This window comes from Balaenoptera physalus, assembly GCF_965194825.1.
Source record: "Balaenoptera physalus genome assembly, chromosome: 4".
Taxonomy (NCBI): domain Eukaryota; kingdom Metazoa; phylum Chordata; class Mammalia; order Artiodactyla; family Balaenopteridae; genus Balaenoptera; species Balaenoptera physalus.
The window spans coordinates 10239682-10261143 of NC_138891.1; the positions used below are offsets into that span (position 1 = coordinate 10239682).

The 21462-nt window shown below is 42.1% G+C and overlaps 1 protein-coding gene across 2 annotated transcripts in view; it reads right to left on the reverse strand.

The window, feature by feature from the left end:
* Nucleotides 1-10315: 10315 nt before the first annotated feature.
* OXNAD1 (oxidoreductase NAD binding domain containing 1) overlaps nucleotides 10316-21462 on the reverse strand; it is a 55983-nt gene continuing 44836 nt past the window's right edge. For both annotated transcript variants that reach the window (XM_082459345.1, XM_082459346.1), the window contains 3 exons: nucleotides 12778-13020; nucleotides 11922-12030; nucleotides 10316-11248 (listed from right to left, as the gene is read on the reverse strand). In XM_082459345.1, coding sequence (XP_082315471.1) covers nucleotides 11094-11248; nucleotides 11922-12030; nucleotides 12778-13020 — 507 coding nt within the window. In that variant the 3' untranslated portion in view covers nucleotides 10316-11093. The remainder of the gene's footprint in view (nucleotides 11249-11921; nucleotides 12031-12777; nucleotides 13021-21462) is intronic.

The following is a 21462-nucleotide window of genomic DNA, read 5'->3' on the forward strand; positions in this document are numbered from 1 at the left end:
TCAGATCTCTCACTCCCCAGACCTGCGGCTTTAACTCCTATCCACTGTGCCGGGTGCTGGGGAGACGGAGCCAATCCCGGCTCCCTTGGAGCTCACAGCAGACACCCAGCAGTTGCACAGGAGTGGTAACTGCACTAACATGGGCCGTGGAGAAGCTCAGGGGGCCATGAAGGCGGGCGTGGGACGGGGGGGTGCAGCCGGCTGGGAAGGCTTTGCGGAGGAGGTCAGCGTTGAGGCTGAGACCTGAAGGCCAAGGTCGGGGGAGCTGTCCCCGGGGAGGCAGCGTGACTGGTGGCTAAGGGCATGGATGCTGGGGCCACGCTGCTGGCTAGAAGCCTGACCCCAGTCCGGGGCATGAGGCCTCGGGCAAGTTACTTACCCCTGTGTAATATGTGGATGATAGCTGTGAGAATCAAATGAATGCATGCCAAGTGCTTAGAGACTGGCTGGCACACAGTAGGTGCTACATAAATGTTAGTGAGAAGGAGGAGCAAGAATTGAGGAGGAGGAGGAGGAAGCTGAGGGCGGGCTCTGAAGATTTTGCAATTGACTGGGGAATGAAGAGGTGCTGAAACTACCAGTCACGCCGGAAACAAGCAAGTATTGTCCTTGTCAAAGGCATTTCCTCAGAATAATGAACACTCCGGTGATCCTGCCCTGTCCTGTTTAGGACCTTCCTAGAACCTCTCTCATGGATTCATTTTCAGGATTTGAACCACTAATTTCAACATTATTCTACAAAGTCATTGAAATGTAAATCTTGATCCTTTCCTTAAGACCCAGAGAACACATCTTTAATTTGGGGAGAGAGGAGTTGCTGGGAACCAGAAGCAGCTGGCTGGGGAGACATCACAGGTGAGGGGTGTGTAACGGGAACTATTTATCCTGGGTCTGGGGGCAGAGCCTAAGTTCTGCCTGGAAACGATTCTAATGGTGATGTTGGGAATTACAGCCATGGCTGGCAACTGTGTCTTAGAAATGGGGTAAAGGGATTCATTCAATCCAAAGATGGTTTAAAAACGCAGACCCCATGTTGGCTGACTGGTGAAAGAAGAAAAGTATTCCACCCTCTAACTAATGCAGTAAAATCTACACTTCCACAGTTAAATGTGTTGCTCGCTAGTCATCAAACCCAATATGGCTTTGGATTTTTCTGCTGCCTGACTAAATAACATAAAGGCTCAATGACGGTAAGAAATAGACTTCACTTTTCAGAGTGAGTATTAAAATGCTTCTTGTAATGGACCTCTGTGTCTGTGAACCTTCAGTGCTAGGTACCATCTACCTTGTTGATTTTTCAATGAAAATAACAAGAAACTCATCTTGGAAGGAAGGACAACCAGCAAGCTTGCCAGTTTCTGGATCCACAAAATGCCTAAGTTGCTAACTGTCTAAAACTTCCCTTTCTTGAAGCTAGGGAACTATCAATTCACCCCGTCTCAGTCCAGCCCACTGGAGCCCCAATAGGCCAATGTTGTCAGTTTTCTTTCTTATTAATGGTGATTCCACCATTTCTCTTGAGCCCCAACTCCAGAATTTAATCACCAGTAGAGTGCAAAAGTCCTCTACATCAAACCAAACTTTTCCCTTGCTTCAGTCCAAGGCAATTTCTTCTTCTTCTGTCAACACTGGAGATGCAAACAATAGTCATTGCAACAATTAATCAAATATCTGAAGACAGTTAAGACACTCCTTGCTCATTGCTCATCAGAACGGCCAAACTCAACCGCCCCTTGATCCCTAAGGCCCGTTTTTCCATCATGAAATTGTAGATGGTAAAGCTGAAAGGGACTTAAGCTGCACATTCCTACCTATTTGACAGACGAGAGCAGGTTACGGAGAAAGGTGGGGTGAGTCATGCAGGAAGCAGGGTCTCTGGATGCTGGGCACCATGTTCTTTCCATCAGACCACACAGCCAACCACACTCTCATTCTGTGTTTCTTCTCTCTAGGCTCCTTACAACAGAGAGGCGTAGTGGGATTTAAAAATCTCACCAATTGGAATGCTCTGGTGATGGGGTATTCTGGTTAATTGAGTCTCTCTCAAAAGATGGAGGAGAGCCCACCCTTTAGCGGCAGGGAGGATTTGGGAACAAACCCAAGGCGGAGTCTGTGGAGAGGAAAGTCCTCCAAGAGTAGAGGAAGGAGGTTGAGTCCCACACGTCTGGCTTTGTACACTCCCAGTGTACATGGGCAAGCCATCTAACCACTCTCCCTCACTTCCCCTGTAGGTAAATGGGACAGCATTGTTCACACTGCCTACTTCACAGAAATGTTGTAAGTTACTAAGACAAAACAAACTACTTGTCAAATGCCAAGTACTTCTGTAGTGTTCAGTTGATACTGGAGCGCCCACCAAAATCCAGACCACCATAGAATTCAGGTTAACCCCAGAGTTTCTATTCCCCGTCACTTCCCCTTTATAACTTTACCTGTGAAACTGAAGTTATATTGCTATGGATAAGACCTATTTGTGTTTAAATAACCTGAAGATGAAAAAGATGTGGTAAAGAAATGACAGAATATGCTAAAAACTTGAGTAATGAAAACAGTGTGATTTCAGAGCAGGAACAAATAAGTAGACGTAGGAAACAGTAGTAAGGGGACTCAGTATGTGATAAAGGAGGCATTTCAAATCATGGGGAAAAGTGTGATAAATGGTGCTGAGCAACTGGAGAGCCATATGGAAAAAGTCAGACCCCTATCCCTCATCCAGCACAAAATTAATTCCCAGTGGATTAAAGACCTGCAAAAGTATCAGAAGAAAGTATATCCATAAAAACCAAGGGAAAAGACTGACTGAAAATATATTTGATTATATATAAATTTAAAATTCTGGTATACATTATAAAAAACAGAATTCAGGGACAATTAATAGACTGGGAAAAATATCTGCAATACATGTAACAAAGGATTAACATTCACTCTATAAGGAGTTACAAATCAGATATCAAGATGGACAGAAAACGTGAACACACCATTCTCCAAAGAAGAAAGAGAAGTAGCTAAAACACTCAAGGAAAAAAAAAATGTTAGAGAGCAATCAGGAAATAAGTTTAAAAAAAAAAAAAAAAAGCAACTTTCACCCAACTGACTAGGAAAAACAGTTGAAAGACTTAGAATATCTAGTATTAGCCAGAAGGTAGGGGAATGGGTACTTTCATACTCCATTAGACTATAAATCGATCAGGCATTTTATAAAGCAGTTTGACAATACCAGTCAATTTTTGATCCAGAAATGACAATTCTAGCAATTGTACAGGATTATGTGCACAAAAACCAAATGAACAAGTTTGTTCATTGCAAATTGTAACAGCCCCAAACTGGGAACAATCTAGATGTCATTCATAGAGATACGGTAAAGTACATTCTGATATATATCCATAATTTGGAGTGTGTTAAAAGAATGAAATCCACAAGCACACATATTTCATATGTATTCCATGTTAATGCACTGTAAACTGTCTAAAAGAATACCCAGCAAGATTTTTACACAGAAGTTCGTTCTAGGTGAGGGAGTGGCATGGGGTGGTGGTGGTGGGGACTTCAGCTTTTTATTTTACATGCTTTTGTATTATTTGATTTTTCACAATCATATCGATTAAAAAGAAATGGACAGAATCTTGGTACACGCGAGCACAGCAAAATGGGACACGGGGATGAGACGGAAGAGACCAGCTTAGGCTAACGGGCCCCTGCAGGGTTTGTAAGAGCTCAGATTGGATCAAGATAGCTGCTCAACATCCGGGACAGTCTGGGTTCCTAAGCACAAAGCATTTTAAAATGCACGCCTTGATTTGATGGTGGGTTAGGAGGTATCTTTAAATGTCATCTCCATGCTTGCTGAATATGTGCATATTAGGAATGAGTAATATTAAAGACAAGACATCTCACTACTTCTCTAAGATGAGAGCAGTATACTTGAGTTTCATTTAAAATAAAATGAAATAACAGCTCTCAGGTTGAATTATCAGGACATGATCGTCTACAATACCCAGGAATGAAGGAAATTGCTGTTTTCCATTCAGAAAGTTAAAAACAAAATCTCAGGCGGAGGCACATGACACTGGATGCTGTTTGACAATCAGTGCTTGTGCCCACACACTGGTACCTGCACACGCGCATGTACCCACTTGCAGCTCTGCATCCCGTAGTAAAAATTCTCCGGAGCACTGTTGCCAGAATGGGTACAACCTTCCCCACTGCCCCCTCCCACCTCCTCATCACTTCAATGATTCATCCAGTCAGCCACATTCTACACCTCTCTTTCAAGCAGAGTTGCAAAAAAACATTTTTCCCCAAAGCGTTTCCACTTTCAATCATAAAAAAAGTTTCCCAAAGTATTAAACTTGCTCCTCAAGATAAACTTTGTCTTATACTTTATCTTGAATTTCTAGACAGTGACTGCACATAGTAGGTGCTCAGAAAATAACAGTTAACTAATTTAGCATCCTCTAGAAAAAGCCACCTGGACTCCCACTAAATGATTCTTTCAGAGTTTGGTTTAGTTAATAGTACTGTACCAATTTAACTGTGCTGTTGATTCCTTAGTTTTGATAAACATACCATGTATATGTAAGATGCAGCCACTCGGGGAAGCTGGGTAAAGGTTGTATGGGAACCCTGTACTATCTTTGTAACTCTTCTATAAATCTAAACTTATTTCAAAATAAAGTTTAAAAAACAAACATTAAAAAATGAGTAAATGTTCTTGGATTAGAAGAATCAATATTGTTAAAATGGCCATACTACCCAAAGCAATCTACAGATTTAATGCGATCCCTATCAAATTACCCATGACATTTTTCACAAAACTAGGACAAATAATCCTAAAATTTATATGGAACCATTAAAGACCAGAACTGACAAAGCAATCCTGAAGAAAAAGAACAAATCAGGAGGCACAACCTGATTTCAGACAACACTATAAAGCTACAGTAATCAAAACGGCATGGTACTGGCACAAAAACAGACATATGGATCAATGGAACAGAACAGAGAGCCCAGAAATAAACTCACACACCTACGGTTAATTAATCTTCGACAAAGGAGGCAAGAATATACAATGGGAAAAAGTTCCTTTAGCAAGTGGTGTTGGGAAAGTAGGACAGCCGCATGTAAATCAATGAAGTTAGAACACACCTTCACACCATACACAAAAACTCAAAATGGCTTAGACTTAAATATAAGACATGACACCATAAAACTCCTAGAAGAGAATATAAGCAAAACATTCTCTGACATAAATCGTACCAATGTTTTCTTAGGTCAGTCTCCCAAGACAATAGAAATAAAAGCAAAAATAAACAAACGGGACCTAATTAAAATTAAAGGCTTTTGCACAGCAAAGGAAACCATAAACAGAACGAAAAGACAACCTACAGACTGGGAGAAAAGATTTGCAAACGATGCTACCAACAAGGGATTAATTTCCAAAATATACAAACAGCTCATACAATTCAATAACAAAAAAACAAACAATCCAATTGAAAAATGGGCAGAAGACATAGACATTTCTCCAAAGAAGACATACAGATGGCAAATAGACACATGAAAAGGCACTTGGCATTGCTAATCAAAACTACAATGAGGTACCATGTCACATTGGTCAGAATGGCCATCATTAAAAAGTCTACAAATAAAAAATGCTGGAGAGGGTGTGGAGAAAAGGGAACCCTCTTATACTGTTGGTGGGAATGTAAATTGGTGCAGCCACTATGAAGAACAGTATGGAGGTTCTTCAAAAAACTAAAAACAGTTACCATATGATCCAGCAATCCCACTCCTGGTAATATATCCGGAGAAAACCATAATTCAAAAAGATACATGCACCCCTATATTCATAGCAGCACTATTCACAATAGCCAAGACATGGAAACAACCTAAGTGTCCATCGACAGAGGAATGGATAAAGAAGATGTGGTACATATATACAATGGAATACTACTCAGCCATAAAAAAGAATGTTGTTTGCAGCAACACGGATGGACCTAGAGATGATTATACTAAGTGAAGTTGACAGGAAAAGACAAATACCATATGATATCACTTATATGTGGAATCTAAAATACTACACAAATGAACATGTCTATGAAACAGAAACACTCACAGACATAGAGAACAGACCTGTGGTTGCCAAGGGGGGGTGTGGGGGAGGGATGGATTGGGAGTTTGGGGTTAGCAGGTGCAAACTATTATATATAGGATGGATCCACAATGAGGTCCTACTGTACAGCACGGGGAACTATATTCAATATCCTATGATAAGCCATAATGGAAAAGAATGTGAAAAAGAATACATATATGTATAACTGAATCACTTTGCTGTACAGCAGAAATTAATACAACATTGTAAATCAACTATACTTCAATAAAAATTTTTTTTTAAATGAGTTAAAAAAAATGGAGTTCTCTTGACTCCATTTCCCTTTCCAGTTACCATCCCATCTTTTCCCTTCCCTTTACAGTAACATTCTTTGAAACAACGATTTATACTCATTACAGTTTCTTTCCTCTCAGTTGTGCCCACACCCACTCCAATGTTTCACTCTTAACATCCCTCTTATCAAGATCACCGGTGACCTTCCAGTTGCTACATCAATGGCTGCTCACGAGAACGTCTCTCCTATTGCATCAAGAATGACCCAGCTGACCAGTCTATCCTGCTTGAAACACTTTCTTCATGTGGGTTTCTGACAGCACACTCATCTCCTTTTCCTCTTTTCTGTTTATTCAAGCACTTTTTGCAACTCTAATAGCCCCAAACCTCATCAACACCCCACGACTTAGTGGGGGCCCCTAACACAGCTGGGGCATCCCCAAACAAGCCAAGCATCGAAACTTTGAACACAATGGATGCCAACAATCAAATGTACAAAAAGACAAAGAGTTCATAATGATACTTAAAAAAAATAATCTCACTGGTCATCTTCGATCTTTGGAGGTTGCTCAGACACCAACTCTTAATAGGCTAATTGATGAATAAAGGGAATCAAGCACTGATCCTGTCTTTCCAATTCAGACTCATTTTAGGGCAAAGTCAATGAAGGAAAGTTCTTTTTAGAGAGTCACGGGTAATAAATGCAGGAAAAATGATAGAGACGGGCAATTAATCCTTAATGAAATAGTAGGTATAGACAATGATCAACAGCTACTAAGATAATTAGGTGAAAGGCTGATAGAGAACTTTTTACTGGGGGGATCAGGCTGACAAAAGCTGAACCCACTGATCAATCTTAAAAACACTATTAGTGGGACAGACATTAGGTGCCTCCTTGGGATGCAATAGAAATACATAACACCACTTACGATGTAGTCCTGCAAAAGAAAAAAAAATCTTGAATCTGAATCTAAATGAGCTCTAGACCTATTTACCAGTTTATGTGACATACAGAGGATACAGGGTGATGTTCAATGACACCTTGAGGATACAGTAGGCTGGGTTTACAATGTGGCAAAGTCTATAGGACCAATGCCCCAGTTTCTTCAATGAAGTGTCTATGGATATGTGTGTGGGGTGGGGAGAGGGGACCATGGATTGAAAGAAGCTCAAAGGACCTATCAACCGAATTGCAACAGGCAGACTTTGAGGCAGTGAGGAGAAAACAATGCAGGAAGGTTGTTTTGATGATGATATTAAGGAATCATTGTTACTTGTGCTGAGTATGATGATGGCATGGTGGTCACATTGAGGTGATACGGCTGTTATACGCTGAAGAATTTACAGGTGACATGATATGATTTCTAGGATTTACTTCAGAATACTCCGGAAACATCAAAACACAATGAAGCTGAGGGCAGACAAAAATAAACAGCAGAATGTTGGTAATCAGTGAAGCTGGGTGATGGATGTATAAGAGTTAATTCTACTGTCTTCTCTACTTTGGTGTATCTTTGAACATTTTCATAATAAGACCTTTTTTGTTTTCTCTTTCAGAGTAGGGGCTACTGACCAGAAACAGGGTCCCAGGGAACATCCTTATCTAAGAGCTCCACGTCCACCTACAGACACCCTGTGGATGAGCAAGTGCCCCGTGCCTCAGAGAAAGCCCCTTCAACTGCAGACTATTTGGGAAAGGCCAGGTATTTGATCCATTTTCTGGTGAGCATTAGCGTTCACTCTAACACAAAATTTGAGGAAGACTCACACATCAGCTTAACCTATCTTCTGAGTAGGCTCTGAAAGGGTCTCATGTCCCAGGAAGAAACATCCTTTCACAAACTCATAATAAGGCCAGAAGGATTCTTAAGAATGCCTTTAAAACAGCCCATCAGCTCTGGGCAGGTCCTCTCACCCATGTAAGAAGTATCTACTAAGTACTTACCATGTGCCAAAGTGAGCGCTGAACAAGACAGAGCCCTACCCGTGTGCAGGTTACAGGCAGGTGGACTAAACCTGTGCCCTCCAGCCTCTTACATCCTTCCTGAATAGGATGAGGAAAAGCAAAGTAATAACACATTCACACTCATGCACTGCTCTACCGAGCACTTCGTATGTTTCATCACCTTTAATCCCCGTAACAGCCCTACGAGGGAGGGGGTATTATTACCTCTGTTTCACACGCAGGGGCACGTATGTGCCCACGTGTGTGTAATTACAAACTGAGGCATCACGCAGGTCAGTGACGTGCTCCAGGTCATCTACCCAGTACGTGGCAGAGCTGAGATCTGAACCCAAGCAGCCTGGCTCACAGGCTCTCTCCAGTGGACATTCTCAGCCACCATGCTATAAATTCCAAGTCACCCTGGCTGGACTTAATTTGAGGACCAAAGAGATTCTCACTGGCCCAGCAAGCAAGGGCAAAAGGACATCCTTGGCCAGTGGACCAGAAATACTGTTCAGCGCTCAGCACCAGAAAACACAGAGCTGGAAGGAGCTACAGTCTAGGCAAAGGTCTGACCTGGCCCCTCAGCGATTTACAGATGACGACAGTGTCCGGCAGGGTGGTGGGCAGAGCTGGGATCTCCAGGACGGGTGGCCCTTGCTCTATGACACAACAGCGGGCACACAGGCCCCTGTCCCATGCTGCACTGAAGCTACTCCCCCTGCACCTCCACTCCCAACACAGAAAGGCCTGGGGCGGACTCCCTCTTGGTACCGGGCCATCTCCTCCCTACCAGCTGCCCTGGCCAGTGGGCAGAAGAGCCCTTCGGGGCTCCCGCACCCTTGAATCTCATCACGCTCTGCTCCTCTGAGCACTCCGCCCTCAAGGCCAGCCCTTGGCCCGGACACCTTGGGGCCAACGGGTGACTCAGGGCTCCTTAGGGAGGCCAGAGCTCATGTTCCCCTCACCTCTGAAATGGTGACGATCATTGCCCTGAACGGACTCTGATATTCCTGTCGGGTCAAGGGTCCCCCTCTCCTCTTACGGAATTCAAAGCTGGGATTGAAATAGTTGACAAACGATCCCTGCTTAAAACTTAACAAAATTCAAAACAGGGCAGAGGCTAGAATGGTGATGCTAGCCGTCGCCAGACCCCATAAATCAGTGATGTGTTTAAGCCTTGGAGTCCCCGTGAGACCCGCAACCCCAGAGAGGAGAAAGGGTCTCCTGCCCTCTCTCATCAGCTGGAGAACAGAATCCTCTCCACGGACCCCTGCACCTCCAGCTCTGGTCTGCCCTTCTTCCCGGACCCCCCTTATCTCATGGGGTTCTCCAGGAAAGTGGCCATGGTCCGAGACTGCCTGTCACAGAAAGGAGGGCCTGGCCTGAGCCTGGGGACTTCTTTCAGATTTTTAAAACTCTAAACAAAGATAAGAAGTCAAGTCTGCTATCTAGCAGTTCCACCAGAGCAGCCTTGGGACGAGGCTCTCCACTCTCTCCACGCATCCTGAGGACCACCTCCCAACCCCAGGCTTAGCAAGGGGTTAAATGGTAGTTGCTTTCTTTTAGTCACTCAACAGGTATGTGAGACGCTGCTGTGCCAGGAACAACCCTGGCAAAAGAATGAAATAAAAGGCAGAGGAACAGGGTTTGGAATTGGCTCTGTATCCCCTAATCAATCCTAAGCACATTTCTACAGCCAGCCAGCCGAGCCACTAAAAGCAGATTCAACAGGGAACACGGCAGTCATCCTTGCCTTTGTCCCAAACAAGAAGCCGCCTCCCACGTGTAGCACTGAGGCAGGTGGCCAAGACACAGATCCCAGGAAAGGTTTCATCTCAGAAGAAACTAACAATTAGGATACATACTGAGGATGTTTATTAACATGAAGCAAATGTGCTGGATGTTCAATTCCCTAAAGCAGTTTTCCTAATAATTTTCTATTTCCAAACCCAACTTCTGAAGAAGCAAGGCTGCAGGCCACAATAAGGTAAACTAAAACATTAAATTTTTATTTATTTATTTATTTATTTTTGGCTGCGTTGGGTCTTCGTTGCTGCGCGTGAGCTTTCTCTAGTTGAAGCAAGCAGGGGCTACTCTTCCTTGCGGTGTGCAGGTTTCTCACTGTGGTGGCTTCCCCTGTTGCAGAGCATAGGTTCTAGGCGCACACGCTTCAGCAGCTGTGGCACGCAGGCTCAGGAGTTGTGGCTCATGGGCTTAGTTGCTCCATGGCATGTGGGATCTTCCCGGACCAGGGCTTGAACCCGTGTCCCCTGCATTGACAGGCGGATTCTTAACCACTGTGCCACCAGGGAAGTCCCTAAGACATTAAATATAATAAAGCATTTCAAATGAAATTACGTTTAAATTTATTCAACATAAGATATATAGTTTGTTATCAAATAATTTAAAGATAGCTTACATTTCACACACAAAACCATATTTTCATATGACTGAATAAAAGTCTATGTCTTTTTTTCCCTTAAGGGGAAAGAAAATCCCTACTGACCAATTCGAGGTACATCATGAGATAATCAAGCAGTTATTCATAAAAGAAAGTCAACGTTGTGAAAATCAGTTTAATCAATGAAGTTTTTGCAAAAAGTTTATCAGCTGGTTTTTCTTGCTTCTCCAACTGGTCACTGAGTTCACAGCCTTAAAAACTAAGACTGGGTAGAGGTAAATTCATCCACCATGAATCACAGAGTGTACTGTCTATCCCTGTCCTTGTGGACCTCCATCCCACCCTTTTGCACCTCCGCCTTCCCCCTACCACCACTTCTCAAAGTAGATGTGCTCTTTGGGAACGTGGCTGCTCTCCAGTTCCTTGGAGAAGAAGTCTGTCATTGGAGGTGGGCCACAAATGTAGAAGAAGGTCTCTTTCGAAATATGATATCTTATCTCCTTCTCCGTTATTCTTCCTTCTACCAAAAAACAGAATAAACACCAATTTAAGCCAGACGTGTCTGTACTGCGAAGAGGAAGGACTAACCACAACTCGGCAACAGTGTCTATTTTCAGTAACTAAGCTCAGTGGGTCGCGTCCTGAGTCATCAGTACGCCGGCTCCTGCTGGTGTCCAGGCCGGACCCAAGCAGAGAGCGCGTCTCCAGGTTTCCTGAATCCACGGCAAGCAGTGAGGGCAGCTGATCATAATGCACTCTCCAGACGGGGCCAGGGAGCATACTGATCTTTGGGAGAGATTCAAAACTGCCTTCAGCAAAGTAAATAAACTGCTTTGTGAGAACTCCTTCCAGGGAGGAGAAACCACGAGAAATTTAAATTACTATTAATGGCAAATGGAATTGATTCAGTCAAAGCCGGAGTATAATTCTTTGTATGCATACTACGGCGATGACGCAAAGGTCCCCTAAAAAATGCAGAAAATAAATTTTTAATATGGGCAGCAGGAGATCTGTATATAATAAGTAAATCCAACTAACCTCTCCGTATTTTTCCATGATGAATTGTCTCTCAATTCCCCAAGTAGTGACATTCCCAGCCAGCAACTCCCAGCAATAAAGCATCTACACTCAACCAACTGGCACATCCACAAAATAACGGTGTGGATACAGTCAAAACATCTTAGGGGACTCACCCGTGATGTATGGCTTGAGGTCTGCACTGATTTGTGTAGTCTGTTTGGTAACATGCAAACTGCATGCAATCTTCTCAGGAAATTCATTTACTAAATCAAGGATATTTTTCTGGAATGTCAAACATATTTGGTCACACTACAATTTAAAAAAATCAAAACAGATGTGCACCCCCAGGGACGCTGAACCACCACTGCCATTCTGCACACGTCTGCCGCTCCGCTCTCTACTTAGAGAGATATTGTTTGCAGCCGAGCAGGCCAGAGCATTCAGAGTACAGAGGGCTATTTGGCTTTAATTGAAATCTGAATATGCTAACAAGCATATTACTAACTCTCCGGGAGTTTTTTCTTTTTCCTTTTTCTCAGGCGTGGGCAATTAAGCAGCAGTTTCACTGACCACAGTTGTGTCTTTTAACTGTTTCTGTTCTTTTGTTCCTCCTTGCAGCTGCAAAGCAACCCAGAGTGAAACCCTTCTCCTGTCAAATGGACTTAGTTTCCACAGATGCAACCGATGGGGGTTTCATATACCCAGCTGGGTCTCACCTACTCCTGTGCCATCTGAGCCCACCCATAGTCCTCGGGACTCTCTGGGGAGCCCCAGGGCCACGCTGACTTTTCTGCTCATCCACCTCCTGGTTCAAGCCGCCAGCCCTGCCCTCTCCCTGTCACCGCACTGGGAACCTCCTTAGCACTAGCTTTTTAAATTGTCCTGGGCCTCATCTGAACATGATTCAGCCTTTCAAGCCTCTGAACTGTTGCAGAGAAGACGGAATGGAGACAAGAGAGGTCTGCGGACACTAACACCACGATGCGAGTCTGCTCACAGCAAGCTATGGGACACACACTCCCCCCTTACCTTGAACAGGAGCTCGCTGGTGTTTTTTGCACTGTAGAACAGTCTGATTGTTCCAATCTCATACCCACGTCCCTTGTTCGCCCGTTCTCTGTGGAGGTCTGCTGCATGCCGCAGGATGGAAAGCAGAGGGTTAATTCCAACTCCTCCGGCAATCAACACAAGGTTTCTAGAGGTGTCTGCAGGCTGAGGGTCAAAGAAGAACTCTCCACCCACTCTCACGGCCACTTCTGAGTCCAGTGTACACTGAGGGGGGAGAGAAATGAGCCTTTAATGCTTTGTAGCAAGGGTCTTAAACCATGTTCTTCCTTTGGAAAGCAGAGTGCATCCACCTCCTATATTTTGGTCAGTTTTTAGGGCCATTTTTACAGCTTGCTCTCAGTTCTCGCAGGGCCCGTGAATTGATCCCACCTGTGCCTTATACAGGCCATATGCCCCTCCACCTTCATGATGCAGGCTGCACAGCCACTCTGGTATTGAGAAACAGAGGCTCGCTTCAGGAATCCTGCCATTTGTTAACTTCTCAGGTGCTGAACTAACTGGGTTATGCAAAGAGGCACTGGGCCCAGGGGACAGCCCTGAAGTATGAGTGTCCTTTTCTGAGCTGTGCTCCTGTGTTCCGATTCAAGCCTTGGAGCTGAGAGGCGGGACGGGGCTACCCTGGGCTCCTCAGGGCTGGGGAGTGCGGGTCCGCGGGCTCCCTCCTGGCCGCCAGCAGGGAACGGCCAGGCTGCCCCACAGGCCGAGGCCAGCACTGCGCTCCTGCTCAGGGCTGCCAGCTTCTCCCTGGAGCAGAACAGGCAGCCAGAGGTTCCGGCCTGGGGGCGAGTACCACTTACACCCACCCAGGTAAAGCAGCTACAACTGGGTGAGGTCACTTACACCAGAGGTACCATCAGAGCTGAATGCACTGGTTCTCCATGGGGGCGATACTGCCCCTGAGGGAGCTGTTCTGGAAATCTGTGGTGACACTTTTTTCAGGTCATGATGATTTGGGGAATCCAACTGGCATTTAGAGGGCAGGGCCAGAGACGCCAGATGTCCTGTGAAGTCAGTGGTGCCCCGAAGCTGGCTCCTACTAAGCGGATGGTTAAATCTGCAGGAATTTTGTGGGCCAGTTTCTACTGGTAGTTTGATGCCAGCCACTGTGGGAGTATTTACAGCACAGCAATCAGCAAATGAGGCAAACGAGGGCTTTTAGGTCAGGGAGCTGGTCTGGCGGCACACCAGTCTCTGTGATGCACAGGGCTGCCCTGCACAGACTTCTAAGTGACCCATGGGACGTACATGCAGGTGAAAACTGGTTTGCAACGATCTGAGACTAGACCCTAAATCATTTTACAAAAAAACTTGACCAGATGGCAGATAGCAGAAGCAAGAAGAACGACAATCCTGCAGCCTGTGGAACAAAAACCACATTGACAGAAAGATAGACAAGATGAAAAGGCAGAGGGCTATGTACCAGATGAAGGAACAAGATAAAACCCCAGAAAAACAACTAAATGAAGTGGAGATAGGCAACCTTCCAGAAAAATAATTCAGAATAATGATAGTGAAGATGATCCAGGACATCGGAAAAAGAATGGAGGCAAAGATTGAGAAGATGCAAGAAATGATTAACAAAGACCTAGAAGAATTAAAGAACAAACAAACAGAGATGAACAATACAATAACTGAAATGAAAACTACACTAGAAGGAATCAATAGCAGAAACACTGAGGCAGAAGAATGGATAAGTGACCTGGAAGACACAATAGTGGAGCTCACTGCTATGGAACAGAATAAAGATAAAAGAATGAAAAGAAATGAAGATAGCCTAAGAGACCCCTGGGACAACATTAAACGCAACAACATTTGCATTATAGGGGTCCCAGAAGGAGAAGAGAGAGAGAAAGGACCAGAGAAAATATTTGAAGAGATTATAGTCGAAAACTTCCCTAACATGGGAAAGGAAATAGCCACCCATGTCCAGGAAGTGCAGAGAGTCCCATACAGGATAAACTGAAGGAGAAACCCGCCAAGACACACAGTAATCAAATTGGCAAAAATTAAAGACAAAGAAAAATTAGTGAAAGCAGCAAGGGAAAAATGACAAATAACATACAAGGGAACTCCCATAAGGTTACAGCTGATTTCTCAGCAGAAACTCTACAAGCCAGAAGGTAGTGGCATGACATATATAAAGTAATGAAAGGGAAGAACCTACAACCAAGATTACTCTACCCGGCAAGAATCTCATTCAGATTCGATGGAGAAATCAAAAGCTTTACAGACAAGCAAAAGCTAAGAGAATTCAGCATCACCAAACCAGCTCTACAACAAATGCTAAAGGAATTTCCCTAAGTGGGAAACACAAGAGAAGAAAAGGACCTACAAAAACAAACCCAAAACAATTAAGAAAATGGTCATAGGAACATATGTATCGATAATTACCTTTAACGTGAATGGATTAAATGCTCCAACCAAAAGACACAAGCTTGCTGAATGGATACAAAAACAAGACCCTATATAAATGCTGTCTACAAGAGACCCACTTCAGACCTAGGGACACACAGAGACTGAAAGTGAGGGGATGGAAAAAGATATTCCACGCAAATGGAAATCAAAAGAAAACTGGAGTAGCTATATTCATATCAGATAAAATAGACTTTAAAATAAAGAATGTTACAAGAGACAAGGAAGGACACTACATAATGATCAAGGGATCAATCCAAGAAGAAGATATAACAATTAAAAATATATATGCACCCAACATAGGAGCACCTCAATACATAAGGCAACTGTTAACAGCTATAAAAGAGGAAATCGACAGTAACACAGTAATAGTGGGGGACTTCAGCACCTCACTTACACCAATGGACAGACCATCCAAACAGAAAATTAATAAGAAAACACAGGATTTAAATGACACAATAGGCCAGACAGATTTGATATTTACAGGACATTCCATGCAAAAACAGCAGATTACACTTTCTTTTCAAGTGCACACGGAACATTCTCCAGGATAGATCACATCTTGGGTCACAAATCAAGCCTTAATAAATTTAAGAATATTGAAATCATATCAAGCATCTTTTCTGACCACAATGCTATGCGATTAGAAATCAATTACAGGGAAAAAACCCATAAAAACCACAAACATATGGAGGCTACACAATACGTTACTAAGTAACCAAGAGATCACTGAAGAAATCAAAGAGGAAATCAAAAAATACCTATAGACAAATGACAATGAAAACAGAATGATCCAAAACCTATGGGATGCAGCAAAAGCAGTTCTAAGAGGGAAGTTTATAGCAATACAAGCCTACCTCAAGAAACAAGAAAAATCTCAAATAAACAATCTAACCTTACACCTAAAGGAACTAGAGAAAGAAGAACAAACAAAACCCAAAGTTAGCAGAAGGAAAGAAATCATAAAGATCAGAGCAGAAATAAATGAAATAGAAACAAAGAAAACAACAGCAAAGATCAATAAAACTAAAAGCTGGTTCTTTGAGAAGATAAACAAAATTGATAAACCATTAGCCTGACCCATCAAGAAAAAGAGCAAGAGGACTCAAATCAATAAAATTAGAAATGAAAAAGGAGAAGTTACAACAGACACCGCAGAAATACAAAGCATCCTAAGAGACTACTACAAGCAACTCTATGCCAATAAAATGGACAACCTCGAAGAAATGGACAAATTCTTAGAAAGGTATAACCTTCCAAGACTGAACCAGGAAGAAATAGAAAATATGAACAGACCAATCACAAGCAATGAAATTGAAACTGTGATTAAAAATCTTCCAACAAACAAAAGTCCAGGACCAGATGGCTTCACAGGTGAATTCTATCAAACATTTAGAGAATAGCTAACACCCATCCTTCTCAAACTCTTAAAAAAATTCCAGAGGAAGGAACAGTCCCAAACTCATTCTATGAGGTCACCATCACCCTGATACCAAAACCAAAGATACTACAAAAATATAAAAGTACAGACCAATATCACTGATGAATATAGATGCAAAAATCCTCAACAAAATACTAGCAAACAGAATCCAACAACACATTAAAAGGATCATACACCATGATCAAGTGCGATTTATCCCAGGGATGCAAGGATTCTTCAATATACGCAAATCAATCAATGTGATACACCATATTAACAAATTGAAGAATAAAAACCATACGATCATCTCAATAGATGCAGAAAAAGCTTTTGATAAAATTCAACACCCATTTATGATAAACACTCTCCAGAAAGTAGGCACAGAGGGAACATTCCTCAACATAATAAAGACCATATATGACAAGTCCACAGCAAACATCATTCTCAATGGCGAAAAACTGAAGAAAAATCAAAAGAAAACTGGAGTAGCAATACTCATACCAGGTAAAATGGACTTTAAAATAAAGAATGTTACAAGAGACAAGGAAGGACACTACATAATGATCAAGGGATCAATCCAAGAAGATATAACAATTAAAAATATATATGCACCCAACACAGGAGCACCTCAATACGTAAGGCAACTGTTAACAGCTATAAAAGAGGAAACATAGTTTCCTCTACATCTGTGTCTCAATTTCTGCCCTGCAAACCAGTTCATCTGTACCATTTTTCTAGGTTCCACATATATGTGTTAATATATGATATTTGTTTTTCTATTTCTGACTTACTTCACTCTGTATGACAGTCTCTAGATCTTATCATGTGTCTACAAATGACCCAATTTTGTTCCTTTTTATGGCTGAGTAATATTCCATCAATAGTAATATTCCATCATAGTTTTGGAAGTCCTAGCCATGGCAATCAGGGAAGAAAAAGAAATAAAAGGAATACAAATTGGAAAAGAAGAAGTAAAATTGTCACTGTTTGCAGATGACATGATACTATACATAGAGAATCCTAAAGATGCCACCAGAAAACTACTAGAGCTAATCAATGAATTTGGTAAAGTAGCAGGATACAAAATTAATGCACAGAAATCTCTGGCATTCCTATACACTAATGATGAAACACCTGAAAGAGAAATTAAGGAAACACTCCCATTTCCCACTGCAACAAAAAGAATAAAATACCTAGGAATAAACCTACCTAGGGAGAAAAAAGACCTGTGTGCAGAAAACTATAAGACACTGATGAAAGAAATTAAAGATGACACCAATAGATGGAGAGATATACCATGTTCTTGGATTGGAAGAATCAACATTATGAAAATGACTATACTTCCCAAAGCAATCTACAGATTCGATGCAATCCCTATCAAATTACCAATGGCATTTTTTACAGAACTAGAAAACATCTTAACATTTGTATGGAGACACAAAAGACCCCGAATAGCCAAAGCAGTCTTGAGGGAAAAAAATGGAGCTGGAAGAATCAGACTCCCTGACTTCAGACTATACTACAAAGCTACAGTAATCAAGACAATATGGTACTGGCACAAAAACAGACACATAGATCTATGGAACAGGATAGAAAGCCTAGAGATATAACCACGCACCTATGGTCAACTAATCTATGACAAAGAAGACAAGGATATACAAGAGAAAAAACAGTCTCTTCAGTAAGTGGTGCCGGGAAAACTGGACAGCTACATATAAAAGAATGAAATTAGAACACTCCCTAACACCATACACAAAACTAAACTCAAAATGGATTAGAGACCTAAATGTAAGACCAGACACTATAAAACTCTTAGAGGAAAACATAGGAAGAACACTCTTTGACATAAATCACAGCAAGATCTTTTTTGATCCACCTCCTAGAGTAATCGAAATAAAAACAAAAATAAACAAATGGGACCTAATGAAATTAAAAGCTTTTGCACAGCAAAGGAAACTACAAACAAGACGAAAAGACAACCCTCAGAAATATGTGCAAACGAATCAACGGACAAAGGATTAATCTCCAAAATATATAAACAGCTCATGCAGCTCAATATTAAAAAAACAAACAACCCAATCCAAAAATGGGCAGAAGACCTAAACAGACAATTCTCCAAAGAAGACATACAGATGGCGAAGAAGCACATGAAAAGCTGCTCAACATCACTAATTATTAGAGAAATGCAAGTCAAAACTACAACGAGGTATCACCTCACACCAGTTAGACTGGGCATCATGAGAAAAATCTACAAAAAACAAACGCTGGAGAGGGTATGTAGAAAAGGGAACTCTCTTGTACTGTTGGTGGGAATGTAAATTGATACAGCCACTATGGAGAACAGTATGGAGGTTCCTTAAGAAACTAAAAATAGAATTACCATATGACCCAGCAATCCCACTACTGGGCATATACCTAGAGAAAACCATAATTCAAAAAGACACATGCACCCCAATGTTCACTGCAGCACTATTTACAATAGCCAGGACATGGAAGCAACCTAAATGTCCATCGACAGACGAACGGATAAAGAAGATGTGGTACATATATACGATGGAATATTACTCAGCCATAAAAAGGAACAAAATTGGGTCATTTGTAGAGACATGGTAAGATCTAGAGACTGTCATACAAAGTGAAGTCAGTCAGAAATAGAAAAACAAATATCATATATTAACACATAAATGTGGAACCTAGAAAAATGGTACAGATGAACTGGTTTGCAGGGCAGAAATTGAGACACAGATGTAGAGAACAAACATATGGACACCAAGGGGGGAAAGTGGCGGGGAGGGTGGTGGTGGGATGAATTGGGATTGACATGTATACACTGATGTGTACAAAATGGATAACTAATAAGAACCTGCTGTATAAAAAACAAAAACAGAAACAAAAACAACTCAAAGTATTGTTTGCATGGATCTAACGTAGTCTGAATTTTCCAGAATGTCACTGCCATGTAGATTGTATGTTGTTGTGTCCAGAAATTTATCAAACATGTTCATTATTCTGGAGAACCACATCCCAGTGTACAGCACGCATGTGCGGTCCTTCTGTCACCACGAAACACCTGCACCATCTGCATCTGTAGACGTGTATTCACGGTGATCCTACACTGAGGAACAGCAACCTGCCCACCTCATTCTACCTTCTAGTTCAGACGTGTCCCACCATTTATACACTGAAATACAGTCTTTGATTATGGATCACTTTCCTTTACTTCTCCTTTGTACTGTATTTAGAGAATTATGTTATATTTTAAATGTATTTATTTAATGTATGTACTTGTGTATATACTAACTTTGAATTTCATTTCAGAAATGAAAGGGGCATTGGATCTGGCAGTGTTGAGAACCCTTAGTTTGGAGAAAAACACATTGATCTAGGAGTCAGAAAGCTAACTTTTAATCACAGCCCCTATGAAATCCAGGAAGTCCCTTCACTCCTCTGAGCCTCTGCTGCCACACCTGGAAAACGGGTTCCAGCCCCTGCCCTGCTCACCCCCCAGGGCCACGGTGGGCATTGCATGACACTGTGGGGGAACCTCTGCTGGCATCAAGCACTACGTGGAGGGTATTTTGGTCATGTGGCTGTCACAGAAGAAAAAACGTAGGGGGTGCCTGCTTCCTTCTTCCCTGTCACCAAAAAACAGAACTTAGGAATAAAGAAATCATTTATATCAGGAGCATTCTTGACACAAATCTACTGAGTAGACTCCCTCAGTTCAGGCGCTTTCTGAAGACCAACCCTGAGCCCTCACCTGGTGCCTTGCCTGACAGGTACACAGTAAGTACTTTTGATATGAATTTAATTTGGGGCTCTACAACTTAAAGAGCTAAACTTAGAGAAAATCTAGGAAAAAATGAAAATTACGTGAATTCACAGAACAGGTCCTTTTTGGTCAAGAACTGTTAAATTAATGGAAATCCTTTCTCTGAGGGGGAAAAAAAAACCCATCTGAACTTAACTATTTTAAAGATGCAGGAGATTTTTACATGAAGGACGGTACGTGGGTTTTCATTTTTGACAGAAGAAATTAGCAGCAAGGGTGCATTCTTTTAGGAATAACTAAAATCTAGGAATTGCTACACTGGCTACCAAAGTGCTTTAAAATGCTCTTTCCTTTCAAGTCTTGAAAATAGAAATCTGTAGAGGCTCTGTCTAATGATGACAGCAGAGTTAATCTCTCTCCCCTCCTCCCCTTCTTGCCTGTACATTTCTCTTTATCTCTAAGAATCTAAGAGTAAAAGAGACTAAGAAACAAGACAGAAATAATTGCCTCCAATGGTCACCTTCAGAGTGCTTAGTAATGACAACAAACAAAACCTTTAGGTTATTGTTTTTAGAAACCAGAGCATTTTCAACCCTTAAGTTGTCAAGAAAATATGCTCCAGAGAAAGATAATAATCAAGAAGCCTGTCGTCTCCTTAGTGACAAAATAATCTTCAGTAGATCTATCTCCTAATTTGCTAGCATCTGGAAAGAATCAAAAGCCATCTTTGTCTTTTGTTGATCAATAAAAACTGCCAGGGTAGCATGAACAGGAGACTCAAAGTGCTGTAGAGTATAAAATGGAAGGGAGTAAAGGGACATTACCTTCAATTACATGGCAATGTATCTAATTTGGATATAGATTTTCTACTTTTGAAATAAACAACTTTTCCACAGCAACTGGAGCCCAGCACACAATAGCTGTCTACAACCCTTTGCCCTACCAGGAGCTTGAGCCAAAGCAGAGAAAATAAAGGAAGACGTTTATGGCACTTTATTCCATGTCCCAACACAGCAGCCTGCTGCCACCGAGACACTCACGT